The sequence below is a fragment of the Tribolium madens genome, unplaced genomic scaffold, assembly GCF_015345945.1.
Source record: "Tribolium madens isolate multiple individuals breed KSU strain unplaced genomic scaffold, Tmad_KSU_1.1 Scaffold_7;HRSCAF=85;Tcas5.2_LG10, whole genome shotgun sequence".
Taxonomy (NCBI): Eukaryota; Metazoa; Arthropoda; class Insecta; order Coleoptera; family Tenebrionidae; genus Tribolium; species Tribolium madens.
In genome coordinates, this window is record NW_025401050.1 from 1,257,017 (window position 1) to 1,273,243 (window position 16,227).

Here is a 16,227-nt window from a genome sequence, read left to right on the forward strand (position 1 = left end):
TATTTTATCGTAAAAATTCTGATCTTGATTTATCTTCTCTCTGATAATTCCACAAAACTCACTACGTTTCACAAAATCACGTTCATAAAGTTCTTGGTGTAACACAATACGGTATGGATGAAACCGATGTTTTAAAATTACACGATTAATTATACTTTTAGCATAATCACTTTGTGCTGCTATTTCTCTGGTACTGATATTAGGATTTTCCTTTAGCATCAACAAAATATTCAGTTCGCTGTCTTCATTAAGGCTCCAGACCCCCTGAAAGCTGGCGTATACCTATTACATGTAAATTTATTTCATTGTTTTTAGCCGCAAATTTGGACTTGAAGAGTTTCTTGATGTTTGTAGTGTTTCTTTAAAGGTAAATGGAGACCAGGGAAATATTCCCGCTTTAAATAAGTTAATAGATATTTTTTTATTGAATCAAATGTGAAAATTTTAATTATTAAGATTTTTTGATAACGGTATACCGTATTGAATTAAAAAAAAAAACAGTTTATAGGTAATTTAAAAATACAGTGTCCTGATATAATGCGAATTTGATAACTGTTCTTGATTCTTTGATATAAAGCAAAAATTAAGTTGAAAGTAGGCAACCAATAATACACGATCTTCTGTACCTGGAGCCATAATTTATGACAGGCCGGGCCGCACCGCAGGGTGTAACCCACAACATGATCGTTTTATTGCGTTTGTTCAAAGCAAAGATATGCATTTGCACCCCTCAATAAGAGAATTGTTAGTTCACTTCAAAACTTAATTTTTTTTATTATTCATCTATTTAAAAATAAATTTAAAAAATAGATAGGTTTAATATAAAGGCACTAAGACGTAAACCTAAAAAATAAAAAATTAAAATATAATATTTATATTAATTTTACTGAGGACGGTTTTTGCTTAGGGATTATTATATGAGTTGGTCTTTATGGACAGCTCTAATTAGCCAAATTAATTTTGTGTTAAAAACGATTCTAGGTATTTGTGGTGATGTGAAAAAGAGGCACAACATCATACATCGAGCAAACTGCAGACCGGTTTCGCCCTTTTYGGGCTCATCAGTGCAGTGTAGTTCGATGTGTGATGTGGCCTCGGGAGTCTTAAAGCGACTACGCCGGTGAAGATGAGACAGTGGTAGCGCAGAGCGCCACCTGTCGGTGTGTGGAGAATCCAGAATGGGAGCCGGCATTGGTCATGTAATTCAGCGCCTGGCGGGGTATTTGCCCGAGGAGTAGCTGTTTTGGCTGATGTCGGTTTACCTCTCCCGGTGGACGTTTTTGGGAGATTTGCTTTGCAAATTCCCAGCCCCCGGCGTTTAGAGGTCTGGATTCTCCACACACCGACAGGTGGCGCTCTGCGCTACCACTGTCTCATCTTCATTTGTGGTGAGACACATATTATGTTTATCGTTATTGTGTTATGTGTATTATTTCGTTCTATGGCAGTTTTAATATCGGTGTATCTCGCGCTAAATGGACATTTAATTTCAACAATAGCATTTTAACCGACTAATCCATCTGGTGTTGCACCTAAAAATGTTTTTTCTTCATCAACAAAAAAGCCGCATAAGTCCACCTTGAAACCTGTGATTTGCCCAAACTTTTCCTTTGCTTTTTCTTCATTATCAATACCCCATTGTAGAGGTTCAGGCAATTTTTTAAATTTAGACACACCTACACTATATAAGATATTTTTWKKYMWWTTMSRMMWWTMGMTTTWKKWTTRKWWWTTRAWAATTCTTCCAAAATTACTAGCTGTTAATTTGTTATTTCTTTCTTTATCCCACTGCTCATTATTACGTTGACCAATTGTTTCAATAGGGATTTTTAAAATATTGCAAGCAGCCAAATCATTCAAAAACTCACTTTTTATTTTTTCATATGTTTCCATTGGCATATCTATTATGTCATCCATCAGTCGCACCATAATCGGAATCTGCACTTTGAATACGAATTTTTCTTTTATTTAATTTCGCAGCTTGAGTTTCTGTGGAATTATTATCGACATCGTACAAAAGACTTGAAGATAAATTTGCAACTCTTTTTAATGCCCGCATGAACAATTCAAACAAAGAACTATTTAAAAAATCAGAATATGCAACTGCATTTATTATTTGACCAACTATTTTACAGAAATACGAAGCGCAATTTGAATGATCACCAATGTGTGGGTCCATTTAAAATATCATTTTTCAAGTTTTCTGTTTTTTGATGAATTGTACAGCTTTCGTTTTTTCTGTATTTTATAGCTGAAACAATTGCTGTTCTAAATTTTAAGTAATTGTTGCGCAAGAATGTTTTTATATTTATGTCGGATCGGGGAGTTTTAGCGATTTCTCTAATTTTGGTACAAAAATTTCGTAATATATGATTTCGGCATTCAATTTTTTGAATGAAATAATTAGGGTCTCGCATTACGAATTTTTTTGTAGACACTGCTATTACAATCTCCTATAAGGTTTTTAAATATTACATTATGCATGTCTATTGATTTTTAAAATCCATCTAAAATAATTGCAGCTTCCATCGAAGTTCTGTTAGTTGAGAATAACCAACACCTATTGCTACTGTGCTACAAACAGCTGCTTCATTTACTTCATTTGTGTGATTTTCTTTTTCGATACTAAAAGTTCTTATTGCCCCACACATACTATATTTGTGTTTAAAAACACTTTTAAACCTCAAATGTGGTTCTAGAATGATGTTAATGTTCAAAAAACTACAAGAAAAAATGTTACTCGATTCAATTGACTGAAAACTACATTCTGCAAGACTTGATTTACTTGGAAGATCAGTTTTAGAACCTTTTCGTTGTTTTTTCCAATAATTATGCATCATTTTCGACTTTTTCTTTTTTTTTTTTTTGAAAGAAATTGTTTAGAATTATTACCCATAATTTCAATACAACGTTTTCAACAACAAGTGATAAGAAATTAGGAATTACACTTACCAAGAAGAGGTCACAATAACACTAATTTAGTATGTAATTAAATAGATACCCAACAAAATAACTTATAAAAAAAAGAACAAATATCACTGTTCAAAAATTATCACTTATTTCAAAGCACTGCGGTGGAAGAAAAATGAAAGATAAAATTTTATTTTAATTTATTAATAAATAATGATAGTTTTTTAAAAATGGCTTTGTTTTTTATCGCTATTTCTTTGAGTTGCTATTTATCAAAATTATGTTTTTCCCACACTTTGTTTTATTTAACTTGCGAAAACTCATTTCTCAAAGTGACATTATTGTCAAAAAATTATTCCAAAGTCCAAAATCAAGAGAAAAATGAACTTTTCTTTCTACTGAGCTAGAATCTGAATCTCTGAAATAAGAGAAACTCATCGATGGTGAAATTCTGTTTGTTTACTTTATTTACATTTTATGACTAAAGGGACCAGGCACCAGGTAGAGAAGGTCGGATGATTGACAGCTGCCACAGAATAAAAATCTAAATAGAGTATGCAACTTACAGTACACCAAATCTGAACAGTTCATTCGGTACCCTAGAGCCTTAATACGCTGTCTTAACAAATTATCTTTTCGGTAAATTACGCTGCCACTTTCTTCAAATCTGTCTTTAACGTTTGAAATGATTCACTTGAGGATGTCGTACATATGGGTAACGTTGTTTATAGATTCTAGAGGCCAACAGAACATTTCTATATGCTTCCCCTAGGGCATACACCATATTAACAAGTTCTGCTTTAGAAAAATTCATAGCAAATCAAAATTAGTACCCAAGTTTTTGTTGCAGGCAGAAAGTGACTCAAACCGACTTGATTTTTAACGTTAAATAGAATAATTTAAAATTTTCCAGGTTTAAAAAGATGTACAACAAAACAGGTAAGGTTTCGACCTCCAAACCTTAGGTCTTCTAGAAACCTTATTGAATGCTCTACCCGATAAAGTAATAATATACAGGATGTTTTATTTGAAAAAATCAAGTTACTTGATAATTTGCGAATGTTAACGCTCTGTAGTAGTTGCAAAAAATTGATCGAATTTCAACCATAATAATTTAGGAGCAATTTATTTGCAATTGTTTTTATTCACTTTTTCTTTCTAGCAAAGCTGCTGCGATTTTTCAAAAATGGCATTTTTTTTCATAACGTTGCCCATAAATGATGAACGGTCCATGATAGATCCATAAAACTTAATATGGATTTTCTTAGAATTAAAGGCTCTTTCAAATAAGCGCATAATATACCGAGTGTTCCATAAGAAAAAATATAACTTTGTTGAGCCACGCTGTATAGCAATCATCTATAATTACGACAATATTTTTGGATCATATAAAAAATAAATGTCTATCGTTCAAAAGAAACCGCATTTGGTTATCTTTTTTACTGTCCGAGTAATCAACGAAATACGGAGCTCTGGGACATCCTGTATAATATCTTAAAATGCCTAACTTTAAAATCTGACGTGCTATGGAATTTTCTTTATCGTTTTTGAGTTTAGCACATAGAATTGAACAAAAAAATAACTATTTTCTTTTTAGTCACAATATGTATGCTTGTTGGCTAGTGAATTGTTTAGGTTTATGAAATATTGACAATTTTAATTAATTAATTTTTCACGAGCGCGAAACCGATGCTGCACCCTGTATACACATTCAAGTGTCCCCCTTGAATATAAAATTCACCTGTTTGAGCGTTTTTTGATACATTGAGTCAAAATGTCAAAAACTTAAGTGGCTTGTTTTCAGTGGGCCACCCCTGTATTTGAATTTGCAGTTTTTGTTAAGTTCCATGAAATATTCGTGGCGGTCATTTGACCGAAGCGTGATCTGACCAAGACATAATACAAGTATAAATAAATCGTCTTTTATTGTGATTTTTTTATTCTAAATTTAATCAATAAATGAAAAATAGAATAATAAAACAGCAATTTTTAAAATAAAATAATGATCAACAAACTTGAACAGTATTTAGAAGGAGACAACAAAACATTCAGATTTTTTTTAGTTTACTGATAAAAATTGATAAGACACTGAACGTATGTAGATATATCATCGCTACCTATCGGATGAAAATAAACAGTGGTAGTGGCGTGATCGACAAAACAACGTCGATAAAAATTCTAAAATTCAAAGTTTGTTTTCATTTTATGTTTACTTTTAGAATTTATAATAAGTAAGTACAACATTTTTTTTTAGTTACCCTATTACTGTTTTTAATTAGAAACAAATAACGTTAAATCGTTTTTACTTTTCACTTTTTCGTCATTGTAACTAACTACCATAATTTTATAAATTTTTAACATTTGTTTGTTAAACTTCAATGACCTTACAACGTAAATATGAGTGTATGTATATAAATATGTATACCTATGTGAATGTGGAATGTCAATGACATAACATAACAAAAATAAAATTAAAAATGTTCTGTCTGTGGACACAACGTATTAGAAAGAAAATAAAAGAGATAATATATATATATATATATATATCTATTTTTTTTAATTTTATGCGCAGCAGAAGTATTAATTTAATTAATTAATTGCTTTTATAAAACAAAGTTTTCGTTTCCATCCCTGACCAATCTACTTCTCAACCAAAAATGTTTTAACCTTCATCTGAACTGGTCATCAATTTTTATTTTTAAAACTTTGTTTACATTTTTTATACGAGGTTACAAGACCTTTAACACAATAAAATTTAACATTAAAAATTAAAGAAATAATTGCACTTATGCATTTCTATTTTTAACAACAATTTTTGTTGCATTTAAATAATGAAGTTAGTAACACAGCTATCAAAACAAGGTCAACGGTGTTTTAACAGTAAGTGGTCATATTTAATTTACTTAATTGGTATTGGAAAAAAAAACTTGGAGAAAACTTAGATATTATCACTTTTATCAGAAATTTTCTACGGTTTCCATGAAGAAAAATAATATAAAAGTCGATTAACGTCACACTACTTATTTAGAAGTCAGATGCAGACAAGTTTACATTCAACTAAATGTTGTTAGTCTACTGCTCGAAGGTCGCATTGAAATTTTCTTCCTTAACAATACATTCATGAAAAACATTGAGTTTGTTTACAGTTGTGTTGTGAGTAGGAACTTGTTTAGTGGGTTAGTTAGTTAATGCCCTATTTTTGTAAAGAGAGGTAATATTTTTTAATATGTCTAAAAATACATATTTGTTTTGGTTATTAATTCTTTGAGTATTTTCTGTGTCATTTTTAACAGGTTGGTATTTTAGATTTTTGATATATTGTGTGTCCCCGGATATAATTTTAGTTTTGAAAAATCAAGTGTGTCAGGGAAATTTTCAAAAAAAATATTTTTCTGTAGAGTAAAATGCCTTTTGTGTGACAAGAACTTATTAAGAAAGGTTGTTTAATATCAACATTTAGGCTAAATTTCAAAATCATCGATCTACTAATTTTTTTTCATTGTTTTTCCAGTATAATTGCTTTTTGATTAACAAATACGTCAAAAAGTTATTTAGTAGTAATAATCTTAATGTAAATTTCTTTTTTGTAATAAATAAACTGTTAAAAATAAAATTCTTTGATTTGTGAAATAATAAACATAAAAAAAGAAAAATCAAAGTTGGCCGATGATTTCGAAATTTTAGTTTACGTCGATTCTAAACAACTTTTCTTAATAACTCTTTGTACTATTTGCCACATAATTCAAGGCATACTTGATTTTTCAAAACTACAATTATCTTAGAAATCTTAGACTTTAACCAAGCAGGGCTGAACTCCAAAAAATTATAATTTAAATCCTGAATTTTTTTTTTCAAGAGTCGTTTGACCTATCAACACTGTATGTATAATAACAACCATTATTTAGTCAAAACTATTTTAAATGAATGTTAAATTATGTCTCAATATTGTGTACACAACCTACAAGTGATCGCGAGAGAAATTGTAAACAATTTTTTAAGATTTAAAATCCCTGCACATTGAACATTATTTTGGTCGAAAGAGAATAAACTGACTGGTTTTTTGATTTCTCAAAAATATTAGAATTTTAGTTATGCAATTGTGATTTAGTGTTATGTTTTTTATTTATAAATTTTAGTTTTCTCTTTGGAAAAGTAAAAAAAAACAAAATTAGGTTTCTCCGATTTAATGTAAGTTAATTACATTTAATTAAAACCAAACAATTCCAATTCTCTAAATGTTAGAAATGAAGAAAAAAATAAAAAAGTCACAAAACATACAAACAATACATTTAATACTTTCACCCAATATGCGAAAAAATTTCGTTTTCATAAAACAACAGTTGTTATTGGAAAAACATTTGTAATATAGGGGAATAAAGGCATAAGCGCAAACTTTCAAGGTCGTCATGGCGAATCAGAGGTGTCTTAAAGGACAATGCAAAAAATCAGCAGAAAATCAATAAGCCTTATTTTAGATAAATAGATAATCATCAAAATTTCTTTTAAAGGTTGATGTTTTAGCGCTTTCAAATAATTGATTGAAATTCTGAAAAAAAAAACTGAAACAAAAAGTCATCAGTATTGACAACATTTTCGGAAACAACATTATGATGTTACTGCTCATTTCATTTAAAGTACTAATTTATACTAAATTTACGTTGATGAAAATTTTGCAATACGTTCTATTTAAAAGCTCATACCTAACTTCTATTTTGTGTTGATTTGATTTAGAATTTTGCAAAAGACAAAAAAGAGTGTAAAATAAATTTTAATAATTTTGCATTTTATATTGTATTTAATTCATTTGTACAATAATTCCAAAAATAAGTGAGAATATTTGGTAAAATGATTCCGAAGTTATTACAAAAAAAAAACAAATTTCCATACCCATATTCCGAGGGCTGTAAAATTCTTATCAGTAGAGATAGGACACGAGTTATTATTAAAATTAACATCATTTTATAGGTCATTTTTGAGGTTCAAATAATGCTTCATATTTATGAATTGATTTAGGATACCTACCTGTATGTATTATCAGGTCTGTTTTTTGAATTTATCGGTTTACAAACAAAATACATATTAAATGATCATTTAAAACAACACTCATGATTACAAATTTATAAACGACACGTTCTATTTCCAATTATTGTGTTTTATTGTTTTTAGATGATTTTAACAAAAATGCTACCTAAACTGTATTCCACATGTCAGTTTGTAAACAGGATTGAAACCACATTGCTCAACAAAAATTTAGGAGTCAAATTTCTCAGTACTAAAGAAATCATCGACAGGGAAAAGAAATACGCTGCTCACAATTATCATCCTTTACCGGTCGCATTATCTAAAGGAGAAGGTAAATAAATCAACTCAAATCGACTAATCGGGTACTGATATTTGTATAGTAACTTTTATCTTATCTAAAATGATATTTGCATCGTAAATAGAATTTTTAATCGAAATCACGACTAAAAAATTGTTTTTAAGGTGTTTTTGTATGGGACGTCGAGGGAAAACGATATTTTGATTATTTGAGTGGTTACTCAGCAAATAATTTTGGACATTGTCATCCAAAAATTGTTCAAACACTACAAAAACAAGCACAAGTTTTGCATCACACGTCAAGGGCATTTTACTCGGATGTTTTTGGCGAATATGCACAGTTTGTCACTAAACTGTTTGGATATGACAAAGTTATGCCAATGAATACAGGTAAAAATTTATTTATGTCTTTTATAAGAAAAATCTAATGTGAAAAAATTCTAGTTGCAATAACATAAACGAAACATTTTTTTTTAAATAATTTCCTTATTTTTAACGGTTTGTTTAGCTTTACTTTAAATATTTTCACAAAATCTATATTATTGAAAGTTATTTGATTTGATGGGATTGACATAATTGTGATTTGCGCTACCACCTACTTTAAAACTAATAATGTAGATTGTTATTCAATAAATTCCCAAATAAATTCAGAAATTTACAAATTTCTCTAATATTATTTTTTTAATCAGTTAATATTACGAGTTTTAATATTTGTGTTTTTTTTCACAAAAGGTGTAGAAGCCGACGACACCGCTTGCAAGATCTCCCGCAAATGGGGCTACAAAGTGAAAAAAATTCCAAAAAATGAAGCAAAAATGATTTTTGCTGTTGACAATTTCTGGGGCCGTTCCTTAGCTGCAGTTTCCGCTTCTACCGACCCATCGTCGTTTGAGGGTTACGGCCCTTTTATGCCAGGCTTCAGTTGTGTTCCTTACAACGATCTCATCGCTTTAGAAGTAAAAAAAAAACTCTAAGTATATCTCAAACGATCCCAGCATCAATTTTTTTTTTTAATAATTTACCAAGAAATTTTTATCACCAAAATTTTGGTCATAAGCAATGTTATTGTCTTAATTAGATTCTAGAGACAGATAAATCCTAAATTGTTCAAATTTTACTAAATATCATTGTTATAAACTAACAAGGCGAATTTCATAATTTTTCCGTTAAAATTTTCGTGATTTGAGTCAGTTTGTTTTTTGAAATTGACTAAAATGGCGTTATCATGAACTAAAACAACAATTTTTTTATTTAGTATGGCAAAATTTTTTCATTTGTCTCAAATTGTTGGCTCCAAAATGACCTAAACTGCTTGGAATTGAGTAGAACGAAGATTTTGCTACTCTTTGATATAATTTGATGTTGCGTTTTAAACCGCTTAGAGCAATAGGCTGAAATAGCTTTACTTGCACTGAAAACCATCATTTTTGTACTTGCTTCGGGAAAATTTCTCCATCCGGGCTGATTGTAGGCTTCAGAACTCTCTAAACATTAAAATTGGTTGGATTGATTATAATAACCAATTTTACGTACCTACTTATTTTGTAAAAGTTTCTTGATTTGAATCAATTTCTGGCTTTCAAAACTGCTGAATTACTTAAAAGTGGCTAAAATGGCATATTGTGAATTTTTATACTTGTTTCCTAAAATCGATTAATTTGAGTCGATTTCTGGTTCCAAAACATGATAATCGCTTGTAGTTGACTAAAACAGCTCCAGCGACGATTAGGTAAAGAAGAAATGAACTGAGATGACAATTTTGGTTCTTGTTTCGGCTAAATGTTTCAATTTGAGTGTAATTTGCTAAAAATGCGCAAACCGGCGTACACGTATTATTAAAAAAACGATTTTTCCACTTGTTTTGACAAAATATCTCCATGTAAATGGGTTTCTGTCCTTAAAACCAGCTAGATTGCTCAGAATTGGCTGAAATAGCATTACTATCACTTAGAATGACACTTTTTTACCTGTTTTGGCAAAATCTTTCAATTTCAGTTAATTTATGGATTTCGTTCCAACGGGGAATAAAGTGACGCCTTATTCACTCGTGTTTGACTAATAATCTGAGGAACATTGTTAATCCCTCAAATAAAAATGCTCCCAGCTTTCTTCGCTTGCCTCACACGGTTACCTATGTACATTCTCGGGATTAAAACAGATGTTTATTTCCTTAATACACAATAGTATATTATACACAAAGGCAAAGAAATGCACTGCATTCCTGAAATGCCAAAGGAATAATACCAATTTTCTCCGGTGGTGTATGTACTATTTTTTGCATGGCTTGAATTAAAAACCCCAAGAAATTGTCTGGAATTCTTCAACAAAATTGAAAAATTAACATAAAGCCAGCATTGTTTTAAAATTACACCATGGCAACAATAAAAATGTTTGTTAACTATGAGCCAATTAATGAATAATGACTTAGTCATGGGAGCAAATATTTGCTCCCGCCGTTATGCTCATTTCTCTCCTTAACCCATTAACGCCCAGCGTCCTATTTAGAGGACAGATTTCTAAGATTTTTTTTCAACCATTTGAGGGTAAATTAAACTACTTACTCTTATCCCGCCTAAAAATAGACATAATAAACCCTTGTTTTTTTCGCTCAGTTTGTCGCAAACAAGCATTGGATGCACATTACAAATTCCTAAATATTGTATTTTTTTTATTAGCATGCAATGTTTCATAGTTTTGTACCAATATTATTATATCATGAAAGGTAAATATTTTTTTTTGTCATTTTAGTGAATAATATAAGTGTGTGTGTTGATTGCATTCAAAACTTGAACTGAAAATAATTGGTGTTTTTTGCAAAGTGCCTTTAAATTCCGGTGTCCTCTGAATAGGACGCTGGGCGTTAAAGGTACGAAAACGCAATATTTCTTCAAAAACTTATTTTTACTGCTTTTTCACAAAAATGTTAAAAAAACCTTTTATAACATTTGAAGAAYCTGTAAAATAACTAWATTCCAAAGAATTCAAAGCGAAAATTGTAGTTTTGCCTCCTGAGGTCGWATGTCTCCCTGACGGAGAAGATACAAAAGGAGAAAAATTGTAGAATATGACGCCAACGATTCAGCAGAACGGCTTGCAGTCGAAACAAATCAAGACCTTTTGGATCTCGTAACTGATTCTGGCCACCAAGATGAGATGAAGACAGTTACATTAGTTCTTGGCCTTTCTACATTTTAACCAAAGCATAAATTTATTTTTTCAACAAAAAAAACGGAGTAAGAAAACTACTCCTTGGTACAGTTGTAGACCATCAGGAATTACATAACATAGAACGCAAACTTTTATGCGATAAAAAAAAACACGTGTAATTTTTTTCAATCTAAATATTTGAGAAAATTTTTGACATTTCTAAAACTGACGACGTCCTAATAAAATTTAGTAGAGCGAAACTGATAAGGTTTAGTTATAAATTCTGAGCAGTGTGTGGCAAAGATTTTGATACAATTTTTCTTTTGGATTCTGACCAAGASTCGMCAGAGAATACAAGAAAACCATTWGGAACCAGAGTTGTTTGCAAGATGGTAAAGGCGGRSAAAACARCAGAAAGTCATAAAAAATTTAAAAAACAATGAAAACATATTTTTTAATTGGAATATTTACTTAAAAAAATAAATTAACACGATTTTACCGTTTTTATTTCGGTAACAAATTTGTATTACTTTTATACACTCATCTGCCCAGCGTCCTATTTAGAGGACAGCCGTTTGTGACAAAACTGTTCCCTAAAAATTTTTTTTTTCTTTAGAACTACACTCTTTGTGAACACTCTTTGTAAATTTTATCGAAAAATTCCATAAAAAAATTATTTGGGCGTTAATGGGTTAAGGAGAGAATTTTGACTTCTGTCACAATTTTAACATAAAAAAAAAGTTGATTTCTACTCCCCATCGTGCAAAAATAACTAATAAAACTTAATAAATGACCTAGAATTGAGTAAAATAGCGTTCTTATGCTTTAGAATGACTTTTTTTTTTTGCTTATTTTGGTAAAAAAAATGTAAGGGATAGTTCTTTTTCCAGTTGTTTATTTTATAATTTGTCAATTTTTATTAAGGAATGTCAAATATTTCAGTGGGGTTCTCTGGAATCTTAAATCAATAGTTGGTATGCTGAGAGTTCAAGTTGCCCATTTTGAACAACCCTTGTTTCAGAAAGCTCTTCAAGACCCTTTAGTCTGCGGTTTTATGGTCGAACCCATCCAAGGCGAAGCTGGAGTGGTCGTCCCAAGTGAAGGCTACCTACAAGGCGTGAGGAGTTTGTGTACCAAATATAACGTCCTGTGGACGGCCGATGAAATCCAGACCGGATTAGGAAGAACTGGAAAAAGACTAGCTGTGGATTACGAAGATGTCAAACCTGATATCTTAGTCCTGGGCAAGGCTTTAGGCGGCGGTGTCTATCCAGTGTCTGCATGTTTGGCAAATGACCCTATAATGCTAGTCATTGAACCCGGGACTCATGGATCCACTTTCGGTGGTAATCCCCTAGGTTCTAAAGTAGCGATAGCAGCTTTAGAAGTATTAGAAGAAGAGAATTTAGCACAGAATGCATTTGAACTTGGAGAAATGTTTCGTGTTCAATTGCGAAAACGGTTAAGTAAGGATGTTGTAATTGAAGTAAGGGGAAGAGGATTACTCAATGCAATAGTCATAAATAAAAGTAAGTAACAGAAAAAAAGGTTATCACTTGGTTTTTACACATCTGGTTTTATTTGGAAATTAAGTGATAGTGTAGCTATCGTTCGAAAACAGGAGGCAATGTTTGAATCGGAAATTTCCGATGTTTTTTTACTCGTTACCAAAATATTAAATAAAATTTATTCTTAGTTTACATTTTTGATTAGTCAGATAACATATCTTCTAAAACGAAATTTTACGTCTTGATTAGAGTCTTTATCTTACCAAAGTATATACATAACTTTTGTTAACACCAGTAGATTCGGCTCTAGAAATCTCAACTGGTTTATGAAATAATTGAAGAAAAAAAACAAAGAAAAATCTTTTTTGTCTCGACAATAATCGTAATTGATATGTTGTTACACATTTTTAACAGCTACGGTATCTCCTTTTAACAAGGCATCTGTATCTGTCAAATTTACCATACACCGTACGAGAAAATAACACAAACATTTTAAGCACTTGGAGACTTCGAAAAAATGAGACTTTATAGTAAAAGAAGTTCATTAATACCAAGAGAAGATACCGCACTTAATTAGAATTTTGATCAACACCATCTTGTGGTGAAAATAGTAAACGCATAGACCCCTCATATAGCGGTGTCCCAGGCAGGCTTGTATATAGGAAATTAACATGGAAAATTAGTTTTTATTTTTTTGCGGCTGCAGGAGTAACAGATATCAAAATCTGACTTATGGAGTTTGTAGTGCTTGAAGAGGGCTATCTTATCGATATTTTTGTCGATTCTCCAATTAACTCCACATGAGCGAAAACGACCATCGAAAAATCGAAATTTGAATTTGCCGGGTTAGCGTTACTAAGAAACGAACTATCAAGTCATTGTTGCCAAAGGAGAATTTGTCACAATTTGACTTGATAGTTCGTTTCTTAGTAACGCTAACCCCGCAAATTCAAATTTCAATTTTTCAAGAGCAGTTTTCGCCGAAATGGAGTTAATTGGAGAATCAACAAAAATGTCGATAAGATTGTCCTTTTCAAGCACTACAAGCTCCATTAATCAGATTTTAATTTTTGTTACTCCTGCAGCCGGAAAAAAATAAAACTAATTTCCCATCTTAATTTTCTATATCCAAACCTGCCTGTGACAGCCGGTAGATTGAGTACTGACAAATCGAAATATGAATTAATCAAAGATCTGTCCTCAAAAAGTTTTGTACATTATTTTGTGCGTTAGGTATTTTCCAGTTCAGTTTTATTAAAGCACTCAGCTTCGCTTCGTACTTTAATATATTAAAATTTCACACTGTAAAATTGTACCTATTCCACTTATAATCCAAATAACAATTGGCCGGCATCTTCAAGAAGCTCTGATCAAAAATGTGGCAACTCAGAAACATATTTTCAGGAATGTCGAAATCTTGCTATATTTGTTAGAGGTTTACTGTTTCCTTGGATATTTTTTTTCCTGTTTTGACCTGGAGGCTTCATAAGTTTTTAAACTTTTTTTCGGACAATATAACTGGTCAAATTTAATTTTCCATCTTATTAATTTTATGAAAAAAAGAATTTTTTCTCAGGGTGAATGAATATACATTATGTTTTTGAACTGTTTGTTCCAATAAACACACAGGTATAAAAGTATAAAATAGAATGGATTAAAATGACTCTTTTATGATTAATTAACACAAGTAAAAGTTTCACCTTTCAGATATGGGGTAAAAACACTATTTTTTTGCCTAAGTGTTTTTCACTTTTACTTGACATTTACCAATGTCTCTTATGCTGCTGCAGCATTTTCTTGAGAAGTAGAGTGTAGATTATCAACATTCGATATTTTGCCCTATTAACTACACTAGTTATTCTCTAGTTAAATCAATCAACACCTGTGAAAATCTTAACACAAATTCCGAAACTGACGCGTGACGTCCTGGTTATTTTGGTGATTTACTTGATAATAATAATTAGTGTGTTGCTCTTTTCTCTTCATCTGAATCGTTTGCAGATAAAATAGTATATGTTATTTGGAGTAAAAGTGAGTTTATGTAGCTCAGCTGAATCATTTGCCTCACTCCGTTCGGTAAAATGAACGTTCAGCTTCGCCATAGAAACATTCACTTTTACTCCAACATAATATACCTACTATTACTAACTAATGGTTTTGAAATATTGTTTGCCATCTTATCTTTTCACAATAGAAAGTAAAACATTATTTAACGGATACTTACAAGACGCCTCGTATCTTATTGTTTTAGAAATTCAAAATTTTGTATTGAATTTTTCTTGATTCAAAGTTGCATGTTAAGTATCTTTTCTTTTTCAGATTATATAGAAGCCTGGGATGTTTGTCTGAAAATGAAAGAAAATGGTCTAATAGCAAAGCATACTCATGACAACATCATCAGATTTGCACCACCACTTGTAATGACTAAAGACCAACTTCAAGAGTCCACTGAAATTATTGTAAAAACAATTAACAGTATTGAAACAAAATAGCTAACAAATGTTTTGTAAGACTTTATACAGGTGTCCGGAAAGTCGCGCATCTCCGTGACACTGTATCATCGGGCGGTGCCTTAGACGACAAGAAAAATGTTTAAAGTAATCTATTTATAAAAATTTTGAGGTTATGGGAGTTTACATTTTGCACTTTGACTATTTATTTCTGTAAGAAAAATAATTTTACAAATTTTCAAAGTACAGGCTATTAGAAGAGGAAACAAGGAAGCTGTATCATAAAGTGTAAATCTGTTTAGTGTCATTTGTGGCTTTTATTGGCAAAATTTTTGTACCTTTACTAAATAATTATAGAAAAACATATACAAGATCATCAGTATCATTAAATAGACATAAAAAAATGTCAAAAAATAAATGTCAAAATTTTTTACAGAATTTTTTAAACATTTTTTAGTACTCTGGGGGACTACCCAATTACTCCCTTTCAAAGAAATGCGCGAGTTTTCGGACATCCTGTATTTTTATATTATCTGTTAAACATGTAATTTTACTAAAATAAATGTTTGTTTTTATGTGAATTTTTGATTGACACGTTCAAATCACTTATTGAATGTGTTCACCTATGGTGTTCACTTATCAACTTGTCAATATCAACTCAGATGTACGACCTACTCATACGTACCCATACCACAGATTACTTGCTTGAAAGCGAATCTGTGCCCATACATACCCCAAACATATACCTACCCATACGTATGGGTTCCTTATCCTATAAGGAAAGTATTGTAATCGACTGAAATTTGACCTACCTATATTTTTACATTTCTGGACGAATTATAGCTTCAAGACACCAAAAAAATTGATTTGGGCCATATACGATAATCCGTGTT

General features: G+C 30.9%; 1 protein-coding gene across 2 annotated transcripts; it reads left to right on the plus strand.

Annotated features, from left to right (window-relative positions):
* Positions 1 to 5,011: 5,011 nt before the first annotated feature.
* LOC123009771 (ornithine aminotransferase, mitochondrial) lies at positions 5,012 to 15,909 on the plus strand. 2 transcript variants are annotated; one of them, XM_044406290.1, is made up of 6 exons: positions 5,012 to 5,141; positions 8,077 to 8,263; positions 8,395 to 8,619; positions 8,962 to 9,185; positions 12,398 to 12,905; positions 15,204 to 15,909. In XM_044406290.1, exons 2-6 carry the CDS (start codon positions 8,077 to 8,079, stop codon positions 15,374 to 15,376), a joined length of 1,317 nt encoding a protein of 438 aa, XP_044262225.1. In that variant the 5' UTR covers positions 5,012 to 5,141; the 3' UTR covers positions 15,377 to 15,909. The 2 variants fall into 2 exon arrangements, with proteins under 2 accessions (XP_044262225.1, XP_044262224.1); XM_044406289.1 differs by lacking the exon at positions 5,012 to 5,141 and adding an exon at positions 5,966 to 6,121.
* Positions 15,910 to 16,227: the final 318 nt, after the last annotated feature.

What these genes read in the sequence shown, in the direction of transcription:
- LOC123009771 (XM_044406290.1), top strand. Translation starts at nt 8,077, where the DNA reads ATGATTTTAACAAAAATGCTACCTAAACTGTATTCCACATGTCAGTTT. An exon ending in CGCATTATCTAAAGGAGAAG is followed by an intron (nt 8,264 to 8,394) that starts GTAAATAAATCA and finishes ATTGTTTTTAAG; the next exon opens with GTGTTTTTGTATGGGACGTC. An exon ending in ACGATCTCATCGCTTTAGAA is followed by an intron (nt 9,186 to 12,397) that starts GTAAAAAAAAAA and finishes CCCTTGTTTCAG; the next exon opens with AAAGCTCTTCAAGACCCTTT.